General features: G+C 43.7%; 1 protein-coding gene across 4 annotated transcripts in view; it reads left to right on the forward strand.

The window, feature by feature from the left end:
• fgf9 (fibroblast growth factor 9) overlaps positions 1–20,307 on the forward strand; it is a 73,872-nt gene that overhangs the window by 36,649 nt on the left and 16,916 nt on the right. For all 4 annotated transcript variants that reach the window (XR_004412349.1, XM_033022753.1, XM_033022754.1 and 1 more), the window contains exon 3: positions 5,850–5,953. Coding sequence is in view for 3 of the 4 variants with exons in the window: in XM_033022753.1 (XP_032878644.1) it covers positions 5,850–5,953 (104 nt within the window). In the remaining variant the exon portion in view is untranslated. The remainder of the gene's footprint in view (positions 1–5,849; positions 5,954–20,307) is intronic.

Below are 20,307 nucleotides of genomic sequence, written 5' to 3' on the forward strand. Positions count from 1 at the left end.
GGGTGGTGTAAGGCTTTGATGATATTGGCTGCCTTTGTGAATTAAGTATGCAAGTGTGATTGTCTGCCTCAAAACAAGGTTAGTTTAGTTTATTAGTTAAGTTTATTATTGTCAAGTGCACTGAGGTAGAGTGAAAAGCATTTTTGTTGCGTGCTATCCAGTCAGCGAAAAGACGACACGATTGCAATCAATCAGTTCACAGTGTACAGATACAGCATGAATGGAATAGCGTTTAATGCAGGATGAAGCCCAGTAAAATCTGATTAAATATAGTCTGAGGGCCTCCAATGAGGTAAATGGTAGGCACACAAAAATGCTGGAGAAACTCAGCGGGTGCAGCAGCATCAATGGAGCGAAGGAGATAGGCAACGTTTCGGGCCGAAACACTTCTTCAGCCCGAAACATTGCCTATCTCCTTTGCTCCATAGATGCTGCTGCACGCGCTGAGTTTCTCCAGCATTTTTGTGTACCTTCAATTTTCCAGCATCTGCAGTTCCTTCTTAAACATGTAAATGGTAAGTCAGGTCCCAAATCCAGTTGGTGAAAGAATGGTTCAGTTGCCTGATAACAGCTGTGAAGAAACAGTCTGTGAATCTGGAGGTGTGTTTTCACACTTCTATACCTCTGGCCTGATATGAGAGGGGAGAAGTGGGACTGGCAGGGTGAGACTCATGTTTTTGGCATTGCCGAGGCAGTGTGAGGTGTAAATGGAGTCAATGGATGGAAGGTGTGTGTGATATTCTGGGCTGTGTCCACAATTCTCTGCAATTTCTTGTTGTGTTGATGGAGCTGTTCCCAAACCATGCTGTGATGTACCCTGATAAAATGCTTTCTACTGCGCACCTGTAAATATTAGTAAGAGTTGTTGGGGACATTCATAACCTTCTAAGGCATCGGTGTGCTTTCTTGACCGTTGCTACAATATGGGTGGTCCAGGAGAGGTTGCTGGTGATATTTATTCCTAGCAACTTGAAGCTTTCAACCATCTCTACTTCCCCGCTGTTATTGCAAACCAGAGTAAAACACAGGAACAGTCCTTTGGCCCACATTATCCATGCCGACCATGATCTCTTTTGCCAGCATATGATCCATACCCTTTCATTCCCTGCATATCCATGTGCCTATCCAACAACCTCTGAAACGCCACTATTATATCTGCCTCCACCACCACCCTGACATCACGTTCCAGGCGCCCACCTCAACAATGAGTCATAGACAATAGACAATAGGTGCAGGAGTAGGCCATTCGGCCCTTCGAGCCTGCACTGCCATTCAATATGATCATGGCTGATCATCCAACTCAGTATCCTGTACCTGCCCTCTCCATACCACCTGACCCCTTTAGCCACAAGGGTGCCATTCAATGTGATCATGGCTGATCATCCACAATCAGTACCCTGTTCCTGCCTTCTCCCCATATCCCCTTTTAAGAGTCCTATCTAGCTCTCTCGTGAAAGTATTCAGAGAACCGGCCTCCTCCGCCCTCTGAGGCAGAGAATTCCACACTCACAACTTTCTGTGTGAAAAAGTGTTTCCTCATCTTCGTTCTAAATGGCTTACCCCTTATTGTTAAACTGTGGCCCCTGGTTCTGGACTCGCCCAACATCGGGAACATGTTTCCTGCCTCTAGCGTGTCCAAACCCTTAATAATCTTATATGTTTCAATAAGATCACCTCTCATCCTTCTAAATTCCAGAGTATACAAGCCCAGCCGCTCCATTCTCTCAGCATATGACAGTCCCGCCATCCCAGGAATTAACCTTGTGAACCTACGCTGCATTCCCTCAATAGCAAGAATGTCCTTCCTCAAATTTGGAGACCAAAACTGCACACAATACTCCAAGTGCGGTCTCACTAGGGCTCTGTACAACTGCAGAAGGACCTCTCTGCTTCTATACTCAACTCCTCTTGTTATGAAGGCCAACATGCCATTCGCTTCCTTCGCTGCCTGCTGTTGAGTTTCATTATTGCTTCAAGCTTTATTTTCGTATCGGATGATTGCAAATATTTCATACATCTAAAGATGGCTTCTACACACAGCAAATGTCATCTGTGTGCCCTTTGCCTGTGCTTTTCCTCTGAAGAGCATGATTTCTAAATTTTGTTTAGTTTAGCGATACAATGTGGAAACAGGCCCTTCGGCCTACCGAGTCCGAGTCGACCAGCGATCCCCGTACACTAGCACTATCCTACACACTAGGGACAATTCACAATTTACAAAAGCCAATTAACCTATAAACCTGTATGTCTTTGGAGTGTGGGAGGAAACCGGAGCAGCGGCACAAAACCCATGCAGTCACAGGGAGAATGTACAAACTCCGTATAGACAGCACCTGTAGTCAGGATCGAACCCAGATCTCTTGCGTTGTAAGGCAGTATCTCTACCGCTGCACCACCTTGCCACCTCTTGTTTCTGGTGTTTATCCAGGTTGTAGGCAAAGATATAGGAGCAAGATTCATCAAGAACCGAGATGTATGAAAGTTCACAATCATCATTTGTGTAGAAACCCTGACTATTTGCAAAAGTGCAATATATAAATATAGATCGACCAACGATCCCTGTACAGTAGTAGTATCCTACACACGAGGGACAATTTACAATTTACAGAAGACAATAAACCTACAAACCTGAAAATGGTTGGCATTGTCCAGAAAGATCTTTATTTGGTATCCACGAGAATTAATAAAAACAAAAAACATTGAATGCAGGACAGTACAGCACTAGAATGTTTGTGCTGAACATGATGCCAAGTTAAACTGATCTTGTCTGCTTGTACATGAACCATATCCCTCTATCCCTTGCATAAAAACATAGAAAACAGGTGCAGGAGGAGGCCATTTGGTCCTTCGAGCCTGCACCGCCATTCATTGTGATCATGGCTGATCATTCACAATCAGTAACCCGTGCCTGAGTTCTCCCCATATCCCTTGATTCTGCTAGCCCCTAGAGCTCTATCTAACTCTCTTTTAAATTCATCCAGTGAATTAGCCTCCACTGCCCTCTATGGCAGAGAATTCCACAAATTCTTATCTCTCTGGGTGAAAAAGTATTTTCTCATCTCAGTTTTAAATGTCCTCCCCTATATTCTTAGACTGTGGCCTCTGGTTCTGGTCTCCTCCATCATTGGGAACATTTTTCCTGCATCTAGCTTGTCTAGCCCTTTTATAATTTTATACGTTTCTATGCACTTCCATATGCCTCTTAAATGCGACTATCGTATCTGCATCCACCACCACCTCTAGCAGCGTGTACCAGGCACCCACCAGGATCTTGGTTCCTGATGAATCTTGCTCCTCTATCTCTGCGTAAAAAAACTTGTCCCACACATCTCCATTAAACTATCCCCCTCTCACCTTGTGGTAATGCCCTCCAGTGTTGGATATTTCTACACGAAGAGAAAGGTTCTTACTGTCTACCCTACCTACGCCTTGCATTTACTTTACTTTAGCAAAACAATGTGAAAACAGGCCCTTCGGCCCACCGAGTCTGTGCCGACCAGTGATCACTCTGTATACTAGCACTGCCCTGCACACTAGGAACAATTTACAATGTGAAGAGGATGCAGGCATGGAGTGTAATGGAGGAGGCAGGCATGTTGTCGGCAAGGTTTTAGTTTGTCAGTATGATTATGTCTGGCTGTGTTTGACTTGTCTGTGGTGCTGGGTCACCCAATTGGACACAAGTTTAGACAGGACTTTGCAAGGTTCACAGGCGTTCAAATTCAATGCAAGTATTTTGTTCTCATTCTATTTTAAAATCGCAGCTCTGATACAACTTAATGTCCTCTGAGATAACTCAGCTAGCTGCACTATCTAGGGAGCTACATTCTCTCACTGAAAAGACACAAAACATTGGAGTAACTCAGCAGGTCAGGCGGCATCCCTGATATTCTGTATCTTCCCCTTTGCTCTACCTATTGTACTTGAGTTCGACGATTGTATTTATGTGGATACAAGGAACTGCAGATGCTAGCTTACAAAGAAAGGCACAGTGTAACTCAGCAGGTCAGGCAGCATGGACAGTGTGAAGAAGGGTCTCGACCCAAAACATCACCTATCCATTTCTCCAGAGATGTTGCCTGACCTGCTGAGTTACTTCAGCAATTTGTATCTTTCCTTGGTAAGCCACAGTTCCTTGTTTCTACAGTCCCTCGCATTTTCCCTCATAATTATTTCAATACCATGTATCATTCAAAAATAAAGAGGTTCTAATATCAATTCCTAACACCAACATTCATTCATCCACCCCTACCTTTTGGTCTGCAGAGATCTCCTCCGTCGCTGCTTCTACCAGTTGCACACAGTGGCGCAGCTGGTAGAGTTGCTGCCTTACGCTGTCAGAGACCCGGGTTCGATCCTGACCTTGGGTGCTGTTCGTGTGGAGTTTACACATTGGTTTCATCCGGGTGATCCGGTTCCCTCAAGCATCTTGAAGACGTGCGGGTTTGTAGGCAAATCGGCCTCTGTAAATTGCCCCTAGTGTGAAGGGAGTGGTTGAGATAGTGGGATGACATACAACTAGTGTGAATGGGTGATTGATGGTCGGCGTGGATTTGGAGGGCCGAAGGGCCTGTTTCCATGCTGTATCTTTCAGTCAATTCAATCATTACATCTAAAGTCTTATAATAATATAATCGCTGCATTTAAAAATGTTAATTAGTTTGCCACAGCCGAGTGTCCTGATTTAAGCAATTCCAATATTTATAATACATGGGACATACCTGTTTCCATGCTCTATGTCTCAACCAAACTAAACATAGGTATATTCCTATTAATTATCAATAAATGTGCTAAAATCCAAATCCACATTCCATATTTACCTAATTCCCTTCATTCCAGTTTTGTGTAAGAATCTTTCGACAATCTTTCTTTAGACTTTAGACTGCAGATATATAGCATGAAAACAGGCCCTTCAGTTCACCGAGCCTGTGCTGACCAGCGATCCCCATACACTAGCAGTATCCTACACACTAGGGACTATTTACAATTTTACAGAAGCCAATTCAAACATGTACGTCTTTGGAGTGTGGAAGGAAACTAGAGCACCGGGAAACAACCCACACAGTCACAGGGAGAACGTACAAACTCCACACAGACAGCACCCATAGTCATGATCGGACCCGTGTCTCTGGCGCTGTAAGGGTACAACCCTACCGCTGCGCATCTGTGCCACCCTAATTATGTTAATTTCCCCTTTACCTCTCCTGTTGGGGTACCCTCCACCCAAACCCTAAAAACTACCCAGTAAGTCCAGAGGAATGATGGAATGCCTAATTGATTTTCTGGTTTCTGGGTCTTGTTCACTCAAACACACATTATTGCAGTACTATACATTTTCTTATGGATCTCTGTTTAAAAAAAAATTAAAGATATCTTTAATTGAACTTTACTGGACTTTAACTTGCACTAAACGTTATTCCCTTTATCCTGGATCTGTACACTGTGGACTGCTCGATTGTAACCATGGATAGTCTTTGGATAGTCCTTTTCAATGCATGCTATCCACTGTGGATAGCATGCATTGAAAAGGATATTCACTGTACCTCAGTACACGTGACAAACTCAACTAAACTCAACTAAACTATAGTATTTACAAAACATTCTGCAGGACAACCCTTGTAGAAATCAAATATATAATGAGGTTTTCTGAGAACTCCAGAAAACCTGAAGTTATTATTTAATAAAGTATCCAAAAATAAAATCAGAAGAGGAAGTTCCTAGTGGAAATGTAATGCACATTTTAGACATTTAGAATTATGTTGATTATTTTGAGCATTTTTTACATTTTTTAAAAATGTATTTATTTCATATTTGATAGCGTTTATGATTATTGTTGCTGTTATCATTAGGTATTCTGGAATTCATTAGTATAGCAGTGAGTCTGGTCAGCATTCGTGGTGTCGACAGCGGACTCTACCTTGGAATGAATGAGAAAGGAGAGCTATATGGATCGGTAAGTACAAATTTGTGTTATCAGATAGAGATTGGTTAAGCTTGAAGTGAAGAAAGAGAACTGAGCTGTTAATTACAATGTGTGCAAACATTTAAGAAGCTGGTTTACAAAGGAGAACATGGATAGGTGACATTTTGGGTCGGAACCCTTCTTCGGTCTGAAGAGTTATTCCAGCATTTTGTGTCGATCTTCAGTATAAACCAGCATCTGTAGTTCCTTCCTACAGAGGTGATTGATGGGTACAGGTGAGGGGGGGGGCATTTTGATTAGCAGATGAGTGGTCAGGGCCAGAGATGAAAAGGAGACAAAAAGATGTAAGATATGGAGAGAAGAGGAATGAAACGTGAAGCCAGAGGAAGGGATAGAGGTTGAAGGGGAGTGGGAGAAATGGGGTACAGGGATGAAAAGGGGAGAAAGGGGGGGAGAAAGTAGGAGGAGATTTGTTCAGAAGGACTTACTTCCAAATAATGGACAAGGAAACACAAAGAGAACAATAATTAAAGTTCTTTGTACCAAACCCACATGTGATACAAATAGTTTCAAGGCTACATCGTCACATTAAAGACACTGTATCTTTTTTCGTGAGTCTATCTAGGCTCTATTTCAAAATGATCCAGAGTGTTGCTTATAACATAAGCCAACCTTTGTGGGACCACAAAAGCTCCAGTGTCTCATTATGTTGACCTACAGAACTGTGACTTTAAATTGAAAGTACATTACTTTCTTATTGCTCTTCTATTCTTTCCTTTGCTTTTGATGCACAATTCTGCTACACTTACTTTTCTGGTTACAATCTTGTGTTTCTACATTTTTGCATCAGCTTGGCGATTAGTAAAACTCTCGACGCACTTTCATAAGCATACGAGATATACCCCAAATGTTGGAGTAACTCAGTGGGTCAGGCAACATCTCTGGAGAAAAGGAATAGGTGACGTTTTGGGTCGAAACCCTTCTTCAAACTGAGAGTCAGGGGGGAGGGAAACTAAAGGTATGAAAAGGTTCAGAACAAGTCAAAGCCAGCCAGTTTGCTCTGCATAATGACACAAGAAAATGCAATTTGAGCAGCCAGATATCCTCCATGAATAATCTGACCTCTCAGTTTAGTTTAGTTTAATTTAGTTTAGTTTAGAGATAGAGTGTGGAAATAGGCTCTTTGGCCCCACCGAGGCCACGTGGGTTTTCTCCAGGTGTTCCGGGTTCTTCCCGCACTCCAAAGATGTACAGGTTTGCTAAAATTGTAAATTATCCCTAGTGTGCAGGACAGTGCCAGTGTATGGGAATCGCTGGTCGGTATGGACTCGGCGGGCTGAAGGGCCTGTTTCCATGTTGTATCTCTAAACTAAAAAACGAAACTAAGAAGAAAATATTATTGCGCAGCCAGCCAGCCTCCATGATTAATCTGACCTCTTATAGAATACTCCTGATTTATTTAAACTAGACTGACAACCAAATAGCTCACTGTAGATGAAACTTTCAAGATGATACCAAATTGAAATTACTTTGTGACTCCAAAGCCAGTCAAGCAATGGCTCTATTATGCATTATTCAACCTTAACTGATTAATAAACTTGGAATACAGTCTGCAATGAGTTATACTGTCTTCAACATCATGTTAATATGGGGCTCCCTATGTCCCATTACACTTACAACCTCCTAGTGAGTGGGCGCTTTCAGGTCAAACACCAGGCCCTCTTTTCCTTCCTTCTTCAATGGCTCTTTACACCATGTGTAAGATGCTCTTGTCCTGATTCCACTGTGCATGTTGATGCAGACTCATTGCCTGTATAAACAAGTTAGACTAAATCCTTTTGAACATTGTTAAACAGTCCCTAAACCCCAGTTTTGACAACTTGCCAGATGCAGCCTGATCTATTTATCATTCCCTTTTGTTTTCTATTATCAAGCTAATCTTCAAGCAAGGTTACTAATTTCCCATTAATTCCATTTACCAGTATAAGCCTCAGACCTGAAGCATTATCTTTTGAAAATCCAAGCAATTATATCTTTGGAATAGCCCTTGCCTACTAATTTATTTACCTCCTCTAAGAATTCCAGTAGATTTGTGAGGCATGACACATTACTTCTAAAACCACACCGGCCGCCACAGATGGTCTAATCGCAGCTGCTGGAAGTCTGAAAACAAAACGTGAAAGTGCCAGAACCATTCAGCAGGTCAGTCAGCATCTGTGGAGAGAGAAACAGTCATTTTCCTACATTTCCACTTCTGCTGAAGGGGTTAATGACCTGAATCATTGACCTTGTTTCCCTGTCCAAGAGTGCTTCATTACATGTTGAATGCGTCTGGCAAGGTATTTCCTCTTGTTCACGAGTTGATTGATTGAAAAATACAGCATGGACACAGGCCCAACTATCCACCAAGTCCATGCCCATTCTCGATCACTCGTTCACACTAGTTCTATGTTATCCCACTTTCTCATCCACTCCCTACACAATAGGGCAATTTATTCTGTCCCTGAAACTCCCCCCTCACATAATTAGGGTGGCACACTGACGCAGCGATAGAGTTCTTGCCTTACAGTGCTAGGGACCCGGATTCGACCCTGACTACGGATGCTGTCTGTATGGTGTTTGCACGTTCCCGATGTGATTGGATTGGTTTCCTCCTGATGTTCTGGTTTCCTCCCACAGTGCAAAGATGTGCAGTTTTGTAGATAAATTGGCTTCAATAAAATTTGTAAATTGTCCCTTGTGTGTCGGATAGTGCTGGTGTTACGGGGCATTGCTGCTCGGCGTGGACACGGTGGGCCTAAGGACCTATTTCCACGCTGCATCTCCAAAGCCTAATATCTAACAAACCCAGCCCTGACCCGAAATGTAGCTTACCTCTCCCACCACAGGTGCTGCCTGACCCACTGAGTAACTACAGCACTTTGTGTTTTATTCAAGACTTCAGCATTTGCAGTTCCTTGTGTCTACCAAACCCAACTTCAGACCTGCCACAACGTTTAGCTGGCTGCTGCTGATGCCCAGAAAATTATTGATTGGGGAGCAATGCAGTGGTAAGACCATCCCCTGTTGGAAATGGTTAATGGTTAGCAGTTGTGCAGCATTAATGCTAACTTGGTACCATTATGGATTTTCCTCTAAGTAGTCAATGGACTATTTCATTGCGTATTTGTTGCAAATTGAACTGGACATTGATTTTTGTACAGGGAACATTCCCACAATGACCTTACAATGGCCATTGATGAATCAATGGAAGAGGATCAGGAAAGGCAAAAACAAAACCCTGTAGATACCAGAACATACAACAGTGCAGCACAGGAACAGGCCCTTCGCCCGCAATGTATGTGTCAAATACGTGATACACGAGAAGGCTGTGAATTAAAATATCTGAATAAAATAAAAGATGATGCATTTTGGTAAGACTAAAACATGTGCAGGATCTGCACTGTGAACAGTAGAGCTCTGGGGAGCGTTGTAGAGCAGAGAGATCTAGGAGTACAGTTGAATGTGTCACCACAGGTGGATAGATAGAGGGGCTTTTGGCACATAGACGTTTATCAGGCAAAGTCTGAAGAAGGGTTTTGGCCTGAAACGTTACCTATTTCCTTCGCTCCATAGATGCTGCTGCACCCGCTGAGTTTCTGCAGCATTTTTGTCTACCAACTGATTGTAGAAGTTGGGAAGTCATGTTGCAGTTATATAAGACATTGGTGAGGCCACATTTAGAGTATTGTGTTGAATTCTGGGCACAATGTTGTAGGAAAGATGTTGTCAAGCTGGGAGGGGGACAGAGGAGATTTATGAGAATGTTGCCAGGACTCGAATGCCTGAGCTATAGCGAGAGGTTGAGCAGGCTGGGAATCTATTTCTTGGAGGGCAGGAGAATGTGGGATGGTCTTATAGAGGTGCACAAAATCATGAAAGGGAAAGATCAGGAAAAGATACAGCAGAGTCTCTTGCCCAGAGTAGGGGAATTGAGAACCAGAGGACATAGGTTTAAGGTGAGGTGGAGTGTACCCCGTGAACCCCGTACACTAGCACTATCCTTCACACATGAGGGACAATTTACAATTCTTACCAAAGTCAATTAATGTACAAACCTTTGTCTTTGGAGTGTGGGAGGAAACCAGAGCACCCAGGTACAAACTCTGTACAGACTGCTGCCTGGTGTTTGATCTTACCTGAAAGCGCCCACTCACTAGGAGGTTGTAAGTGTAATGGGGCATAGGGAGCCCCATATAAACTAAGTCCACGGGAGGCAGAGAGAGAGAGAGAGAGAGAGAGAGAGAGAGAGAGAGAGAGAGAGAGAGAGAGAGAGAGAAGAAAAAAATGACAGAAGAAAAGAAAGCAAAGATCTCCAAAATCCCTGGAGAATAAGTAAGGGCAAAAGAGAGAGTTGCAAAAAGAGAGTTGCACTCAGAGACACTGAAAACTGTGTATGTGAGATTGTTCATTGAAAGTGGATGAGCAAAAAGCAGATATTTGTAAAACACATTGAACTTCAAGCATTGATTTCCCAGTTTCTGACTGGAAATGTAATTGCTCCCTGATGAGGAAGAAAATGTCAAACATCCTCCCAGGATCCTTAAAAAACAAACAAGTGAAAAATAAGAATATTTCTCAAGCCTTTCACTTCAATCCTCTTTTGTGTTTAATGCATAACGTAGAAATAAATTGATCATGGACTATTAAATAGATTTTTTGTTACAAAAACCATGTCCCATGTATTATAGATATTGGAATTGCTTAAATCAGGACACTCAGCTATGGCAAACTAATTAAAAATTTTAAATGCAGCGATTATATTATTATAAGACTTTAGATGTAATGATTGAATTGACTGAAAGATACAGCATGGAAACAGGCCCTTCGGCCCATCAAGTCCACGCCGACCATCAATCACCCGTCCGCACTTGTTCCATGTTATCCCACTTTCTCATCCACTCCCTACACATTAGGGACAATTTACAGAGGCCGATTAACCTACAAACCCACACGTCTTTGGGATGTGGGAGGAAACCAGAGCAACTGGAGGAAACCCACGAGGTCACAGGGAGAGCGTGCAAACTGGAAAACACACAGACAGCACCCGAGGTCAGGATCGAACCCAGGTCTCTGGCTCTGTGAAGCAGCAGCTCTACCAGCTGCGGTGCTTATAGGACTATAAAAATACTTCAGGATTAGCACATTGGGGAGAAATTGAAGTGAGATGCATTGCTGTTAATTGCAACCTGAGTGTTTGGGTGTTTTGGGAAGGGAGGCTTGCAGGAGTTGGGGTGGTGAGTAGGATAGTGAACTGTTCATTGACCAAACAGCAGATTGAAGTAAAATAACTGTATATCCATTGAGTGAGCTATCTAAATTCTCTTTGTTCACACAATCCATGCATACTAGCCCCTGTCCCACTTAGGTGACCTTGCATGCCACCCAAAAAAAATCAAGGTCGAGATGACCTGCAACCTCCTACCACCTCCCATGCATATGTTGAAAACCTTCCTCGACTATGAAGAAAACCGGCTTCGACTAGACCTGCGACTAAAAAATTATCGATTTTTAAAACAGCAACCTATTTTTAGTCGAGGCTGGTTTTAAACATGATGAAAAAATAGCAGCATCCTAGATGAAGCCTCGACCACGCAGAAACCACTTTCGTCCATTAGGGAGAGTGACCAAAACCTCCGGTGACCTCATGGAAACCTTGGGTGGCGGGCAAGGTCACCAGACGTTGCTGTTTAGGTCTCCTAAGTGGGACAGGGGCTTAATTTTACTTTATTTTAGAGATACAGCACAGAAAAGGCCGTTCAGTCCACTGAATCTGCGCCGACCAGCTATCACCCCATACACTAGCCCTATTCTACACACTAGGGAGAATTTACAATTTTTACTGAAGCCAATTAACCTACAAACCAACACGTCTTTGGAGGGTGGGAGGAAACTGGAGCAGCGGGAGAAAACCCATGAGAGAGAGAAACTACGTCCACGAGAGGTAGAGAGAGAGAGAGGGAAAATGTGCAAACTCTGCGCAGACAGCACCCAAAGTCAGAATCGAACCCGGGTTCCTGGCACTGTAAAGCAGCAGATCTACCACTGCAACCCAGCTTATGTGCAGCTTTCAATATGGTTAGGGCATGTAGCTTTATGCATTTTTTACTTTTACTTCTCCAAGCACCTTTCCTAGTGAATGCAGATAAAAAGTAAATTAATTTCTAATAAAATATTTAGCTGTTGCTGCAGTGCTTGGAGAATCTGAAGAATTCCAATCCAATTGCATAATGTAATTCCATTCCCTAAAGTAACCTCTGCTGTTGGAACTGGGCTAATAGACTTTGTTCGTGAATAGGTGCAGCACAGGCTATTTTTACTCTGGATGGGTGCACATATTTTAAATGGGATTTATTTTATGGGTGCAGGTGGCAGAAGCAAGCACTTTGGTTGCCTCGGAGATGGGGTGAGGGGGGGGGGGGGGGGGGGTTTCAGAGTCTACTGCTGAACCTGATGTGTGTGCATTTATCTAATGCATTGTCTGTTCAAGTGTATCACATCCTGAAACCTCACAAAATAAATGCCACCTTCTGGATCCTTAAAACATTACAACAAAAGTATGAATTGAAACCGCAAAAGAAATCTCCCCTGCTCAGGTGTGCTGGCAAGGTTCTTATATGTTTGTACTTAAGACAAAAATCAGTGGAGTTGCAGGTATTGAAGTTGGCTTTCAAAGGATATGGCACGAAATAGATCACTTACAGATATGGGCAGAGAGATGGCAGATGGAGTTTAATTGACAAGTGTGAGGTGTGGCACTTTTGGAGCTCAAATGTAAGGGTATACAGTTATTGGCAAGATCTTTAAGAGCATTAATGTACTGAGAGATATTGGAGTCCAGAATAACATTTATTGTACATAGCCAACAAGATTACTGCTACAAAAAGTGTTACTTTGTGTTTGCTAACACCAATTGGGACATTTTACTGATTGAAAGCACATTAGTAGTTTTGGTGGGAAAAAAGACACAAAGTATAGGGCGGCACAGTGGTGCTGCTGCCTCACAAAGCTAGAGACCCTGGTTCGATCCTGACCTCGGGCATTGTCTGTGTGGTATTTGTACATTCTTCCTGTGACTGCGTGGGTTTCCTCCGACTGTTTGGTTTCCTCCCACATCCCAAAGACGTGTGGGTTTGTAGGTTAATTGGACTCTGCAAATCGCCCCTTGTGTTTAGGGAGTGGATGGGAAAATGGGATAACAGAACTAGTGTGAATGGGTGATCGGTGGCCAACATGGACTCGGTGGGCCGAAGGGCCTCTTTCCATGCTGCATCTCTAGAGTAAAGTTAAGTAAACTAAACTCAGTGGGTTAGATAGCATCTCTGGCGAATGTGGATAGGTGACTCTTTATGTCAGTACCCTTCTTCAGACTGATTGTAGGGGGGCAGAGATAATGGTGCGGGCAGAACAAAGCCTGGAAAGTAATAGGTGGATACAGGTGAGGGTTTTTTTTTGGATAGGTAGTTGGTTGGACAAAGGCCAGAGATGAAGAGACAAAACATGTGAGATAAGAATAGCAGAGGGGCAAATTGTGAAGCCGGAACAAGGAATATAGACGGAAGGGGACAGGGGAAGGGGGAAGAGGACAAATGGGTGTGTATCCAGAAGGGCACAAGGAAGGGGATGGGGGAGTTTATTAGTAGGTTAGTTGCCTGAAATTGGAGAATTCATCCCACATACCATTAGATTGTAAGCTATCCAAGCCAAATATGAGATTTTTGGTTTAGGTCTAGGATGAGGTTTAGGTTTAAGTGTATTATTGTCACGTGTACTCAGTTACAGTGGAAAGCTTTGTTTTGGATACTATCCATTTAAATCAGATAATACTATACATAGATACAATCAAGCCAAACTCAAGTACAACATGTGGTGCGATAGGGAAGATACAGTGCTGGATATAGTTCTCAGGGTGATACAGCCCCTGTTACATGCAAATAAACGACAGCAAAATGTTTCTTCTCAATATAATAATATGTTTCTTCTCAATATACATGGGGTTTTTTTCTCTATGTGCAACTTTTTAACCTTGGTTGCACTTATTAATTCCAGCATGCAGTTCATGCAAAGTTAAATCTCGCAGATTGGGGAAAAAACATATATACCGAGAGGAGCCATTTTGTGCATTGTTGTGGATTTAGTGGCTAGTTGTGTATTTATTCTACAATGATCGCAAAATAATTCCATAAGCACGCAGGCAAGTAGGTTTTGTAACTTTTTCGGGCGCCTCTATGGCCACTCTTTTGTGTACTTTATATTTAAAAACAAAGAATTCCACTGAACCTAGGGGCAAGTGACAATAAAGTATCATCATCTTCAGCACTCTTATAGTGTGTCACAAATGGACATTTCCCAGGCAGTGTCTTACAACAAAGGATATTGTTTTTGACATAATTCACATTATGGGGTGAAAAGATATTAAAATCGATCTTCTACCTTGTCCAGGTATCAGGCTGTGAATTAACGTCTCCACAGGAAAGCAGTGTGGAATCTAATTAAATGTCCCATTGCTATCAGATATCATGCAGTTTCCCACATCGGTGATTACCTCTCAGTTATGATAAGGCAATTAAAACATGAATTTCTTATTTCCACTTTGTGAGCACTTTGTTTGCGACAATAACATGGCCGGTACAACAATTGGGCAAAATCTCGTGGCTACCTGACCAGTTTACTTCCAATACATGGATGCAGCAGTCTGTGTTTTCATAAACATAAAATGAAGGAATAGATGAAGGTATAGATAGGATAGACAATGGCATAAATATAGTAGACAGACAGACCCTTTTTCCCCAGCGTGGAAATGTCAAAGAGCACAGGGCATAGCTATAATGGTTCAATGGTTTGTTGGTGCTTTATTCTCACATATACCGAGGTACAGTGTCATAGTCATAAAGTGTGGAAACAGGCCGGCACCGACCAACATGTCCCATCTGCACTAGTCCCACTTGCTTGTGTTTGGCCCATATCCCTTGAAACCTATCCTATCCATGTCCCTGTCTAAATATTTCTGAAATATTGCGATAGTATCTGCCTCAACTATCTCCTCTGGCAGCTCGATCCATACACCCACCACCCTTTGAATGAAAAAGTTACCCCTCAGGTTCCTATTTAATCGTTGCCCCCCTCACCTTAAACCTATGTCCTCTGGTTCTTGATTCCCCTACTCTGGGCATCCACCCGATCTATTCCTCTCATGATTTTGCACACCTCTATGAGATCACCCCTTACCCTCTCGTGCTTCAAGGAATAGAGTCCTAGCCTGCTCAATCTCTCCCTATAGCTCTGGCCCTCTGTCCTGGCAACATCTTCGTAAAAACAGTGAATTTTCTTTGTTTCACTGATGTGCGTTTCCAGTGAGGATTTCTTCTGTGTCACTATTCATATGATCTTGCTCCCTGCAGAGGGTACAGAAGCTAGTTTAAATTAGTTTCATGTTTCCTGTGGAGCTATGAGCAAGAACATAGCACAGGAGCGATGTTTTACAACTGAAGTTGAAATAGACTCAGTTCACCAGGAACAACCCTCTCTGGTGAAATGCTGGGAGAGCGAGTGAATGAATAAAGTGACCAAGATTCCACACATTTCACAATTTAGCTGGGCATAACTTAATAAAAAGAAAGGGCGGCATAGTGGGACAGCGTGGAGTTGTTGCCTTACAGCGCCAGAGACCTGGGTTCGATCCTGGCTACGGATGATGTTTGTACGGATCAGATCCATGTAGAAACAAGGAACTGCACACACTGGTTTACAACAAAGGACGCATGGTGCTGGAGTATCTCAGCGTGACAGGCAGCATCTATGGAGAACATGGATAGCTAGCTGATGTTTTGGGCTAGGACCCTTCTTCAGACTGGAGGAAAGTGTCAAGTGCATAAGTTATAGGAGCAGAATTAGGCTGCGCCCAGTTTACTCTACCATTCAATCATGTATCCATGGACTGGATGAGGTGGTGAAGTGTAATTCAATCCTGATAAGTAAAAGTAATGCAAATGGGGAGGGCAAACTGAGCATGGTTACACACAGTGAATGATGAGTGCTGAAAAGGAAAGGGATCTTAGACGTCACATCTGCAGATCTCTGAATGTAGGTAAGGTATTAAGAAGGCATTTTGTGACGCTTGCTATTATTGACTTAAACCCAGAATGCAAGTACAAGGAGATTGTGGTAGAACTGATTAATTATTTAGAGAAACCTCAGATAGAATACTGCGTTCAGTTCAGATTACTACACTACAGGAAGCCTTTAGATTTTAGAGAGATACAGCGCGGAAACAGGCCATTTGGCCCACCGAGTCTGTGCCGACCATCAATCACCCTGTACACTAGCACTAGTATTTCCGTACTGTATCTAAAGTCTAAAGCCTTCCTGCAGTGTCGTAATCTGAACTGAACCACACACTAGGGACAATTTACATTTTTTACCAAAGTCAATTAACCTACAAACCCGCACGTCTTTGGAGTGTGGGGGGACACCCAGAGAAAACCCACGCAGCCATAGGGAGAATGTACAAACTCTGTACAGACAGCATCAGTAATCAGCATTGAACCCGGGTTTCCAATGCTGTAAGGCAGCAACTCTCCCGTTGCACCATTGAGCTGCCATCCCATCAGAGATGTGCTTAGATATGGCAATACTTTACAGGACTGTTTGTATGAAAATAATTCCGCTGTGTGTGACAAAGACGTACAGGTTTGTAGGTTAATTGGTTTCTGTGAATTGCCCCTAGTGTGCAGCATAGGCTTAGTCTGGTTGCTCAACACTCTAACTCCTCCTCCCATTCCCACACTGACCTTCCTGTCCTGGGTCTTCTCCATTGTCAGAGTGAGGCCCAGCACAAATTGGAGGAACAGCATCTCATATTTTGCTTGGGTAGCTTACACCCCGGCAGTATGAACAATGACCCCTAAACTTCAAGTAGCCCTTGCTTTCCCTCTCTCTCCATCCCCTCCCCCTTCCCAGTCTCACTATCTCGGACTACATTCTATCCCTGTCCGCTCACTCCCCTGACATTAGTCTGAAGAAGGGTCTCGACCTGAAACATCGCCCATTCCTTCTCTCCAGAGATGCTGCCGGTCCCACTGAGTAACTCCAGCATTTTGTGTCCATCTTCAATGTAAACCAGCATCTACAGTTCTTTCTTACACGGATAGAATTAGTCTAGGGATTCTATCTTACACACTAAGGGCAATTTCCAAAAGCCAATTAACCTACAAACCTGTACGTCTTTGGAGTGTGGGAGGAGACCAGAGCTCCCGGAGAAAACCCACGCGGTCACGGGGAGAACATACAAACTCTGCATAGACAGCACCTATAGTCAGGATCAAAACCGGGTCTCTGGCGCTGTAAGGCAGCAACTCTACCGCTGCGCAATTGTGCCACCACGGTGAATTGCCACGTTTGCAAGAGCTGTAAAGATGACATTACCGATGAAGACGCCAGCCCTGAAGTAATTGGTTTGCAAAAAAATACTTTGCGGCAATAAATGTCTTGAAACAAAGCACATGCATGTAGCAATATATTTCAGAAGAAATGAACATCATGGAAAACTTTATTCATGACTGTACTTTGAATAAAACAGTGCAGCTGCAAAACATATTCAGATTTTTATTAAGTTCCTTGCAGTAAATCAGGTGATCATTCAAATTGTTACTGTTTAAAAAGGCTGAAGTATCTGATGACCTTCTTTATTGCTGGGAATGTATGGCACACAAAGTGAGATGCTAATCTCAATCCCATCTGTAATCATACACTAATTGTAACCCATAACTGAAATTCCATACTATCAATAAATAAAATTAAGCAAAACCAGTAGCAGTTGCGAAAAAGACACACATGAGTTCCATCTACGGCCCAGCTGTGGTGCTGTGGTAGAGTGGCTGCCTCACAGTGCCAGAGACCCAAGATTGATCCAGACTATGGGTGCTGTCGATACGGAGCTTGTACGTTCTCCCCGTGACCTGTGTATGTTTTCGTCGGGTGCTCCAGTTTCCTCCCGCACACAAGTTTGCACGCTAATTGGCTTGGTAGAAAATTGTAGGGAAAATTGTAAATTGGCCCTACTGTGTGTAGGAAAGAGTTCCCACAGTAGACGCACGATACACTAAGGTAAACGCACGGGCCACTACGTTCTTACAACGAGTTTAAATGTTTCAATTCTTAACCACAAGAGTAAATTTGACTCATGAAAAACTTTAAACATGTTTGATTTTTTTCAAGAGTTGACAAGTTTCACGGGTACCTGCCGTTAGCGCCACGAGTCTCTAAGTTGCGTCCACGAGTTCCGACGTTACAGCTACGTTAATCGTACATTATTACCACGAGTTTTAACTCGGGGTACCTCGTGTGTCAACTCGCACCGTGAGACAGGGGTTTTAGTGTGCGGGGTTCCCTGGTTGGCGCGGACTTGGAGGTCCGAAGGGCCTGTTTCCACGCTGTATCTCTAAACTAAAGTAAACATAAACAAAACTAAACTAAAATAAACCCTGTTCCCTGTGTAGTTCTCTTGGTTCTAGTCCATTATTTAGAAAGCTGGTAACCTATGATTTCAATGTTGGAAGTAAGGAAATTGAGCTCCTGTTTTACGCCGCCCACCAGCGGGCTGCAGCCGTCGCCTTACCTGAGTCCCAGGCTCAGCACTGGGCCTGAAGTCTCCATGCTGCCGACTCTCACACCACGTGGTCTGACTGTGCTGTGCTCCTCTCCAACACAGGGAACCTCAGTGGGTGTTCCACTAGGTCTTCCCCTTCCCCCTTGTACCATGTGACCCCAGCTCCTCCCCACCCACACTATAGTCCTCATACCCCCCTCCTGCCTGACCACCCACCACACCCCTACCAGACATCGCCTCGGCCTCCGTCCACTCACCTGCCTTCCTCCGGCCCCAACCCCCATCCTTGCCGTGTGTTCAATATCCAACAGTTTCTTCCTCGACTGCAGAACCAACCAATCCCTGTCTACCGATACTCTCCTCCGCCTAGCGGAGTTGGTCCTTACCCTCAACAACTTTTCCTTTAACTCCTCCCATTTCCTCCAAATCCAAGGGGTATCTATGGGCACGCGCATGGGCCCCAGCTATGCCTGCCTCTTTGTAGGTATGTCGACCAATTCTTGTTCGAGGCGTACCGTGGCCCTATCCCCGAACTCTACCTCCGCTACATTGATGACTGCATTGGTGCTACCTCCTGCACCCATACAGAACTCACTGACTTCATCCATTTCACCACGAACTTCCATCCGGCACTCAAATTCACCTGGACCATTTCCGACATCTCCCTGCCGTTTCCAGACCTCACTATCTCCATCGCAGTTAACAGACTACTGACCGACATAGAACATAGAAGAGTACAGCACAATAACAGGCTCTTTGGCTCACAATGTTTGGGCAAAGATGATGCAAAGACCATCTCTTATCTGCCTGCACATAGCCTGGGGCTTGTCTGAAACAGGCACCGCACATAATACCTAGAACGTGGACTGGACTCTGAAAATGGTTTCATGTGTGTAGGATAGTGCTGGTGTACAGGGTGATCACTGGTCTGCGTGGATTTGGTGGGCTGAAGGGCCTGCTTCGACTGTATGTCAAAAGTTTAAAGTCTAAAGATGCTGCCTGTCCCGCTGAGTTGCTACAGCATTTTGTGTCTATCTTCGGTATAAACCAGCAGCTGCAGCTTATCTTCCGCCACTATTTTGATGCATTAATTTTGATCAAATTCTTCAATATCTTTGTTCAGACGGAGATCTGATGGGAGCAGAAGAGGACCATTTGTCACCAAGTTGTTTTGGAGTTGAAGTGCAGGGCAGAGATATAGAGAAATAAAAACACAAATGCAGGAGTAACTCGGCAGGTCAGGCAGCATCTTTGGAGAACATGGATAGCTGACATTTTGGGTCGGGACCCTTCTTTAATAGAGCACTTCACAACTTGCCTAGTCTTTCTCTTGGGGCAATGTCTGCTCTCTGGAATTTGTTGAATAACTAGTTAAGAGTTTAGAGAATGCTGGAGAAATTCAGCGGGTGCAGCAGCATCTGTGGAGCGAAGGAAATAAGCAACATTTCGTTGCCTATTTCCTTCGCTCCATAGATGCTGCTGCACCCGCTGAGTTTCTCCAGCATTTTTGTGTACCTTCGATTTTCCAGCATCTGCAGTTCCTTCTTAACCACTAAGAGTTTAGAGATACAACATGGAAACAGGCCTCTCGAGCCATGAGTCCACGCCAGCGATCTATGTTATCCCACTTTCTCATCCACTACCCACACACAAGGGGCAATTTACACAGGGCCAATTAACCTACAAACCTGCACGTCTTTGGGATGTGGGAGGAAACCGGAGCACCCAGAAGACACCC

This window comes from Amblyraja radiata, chromosome 6 (genome assembly GCF_010909765.2).
Source record: "Amblyraja radiata isolate CabotCenter1 chromosome 6, sAmbRad1.1.pri, whole genome shotgun sequence".
NCBI classification, from domain to species: Eukaryota; Metazoa; Chordata; class Chondrichthyes; order Rajiformes; family Rajidae; genus Amblyraja; species Amblyraja radiata.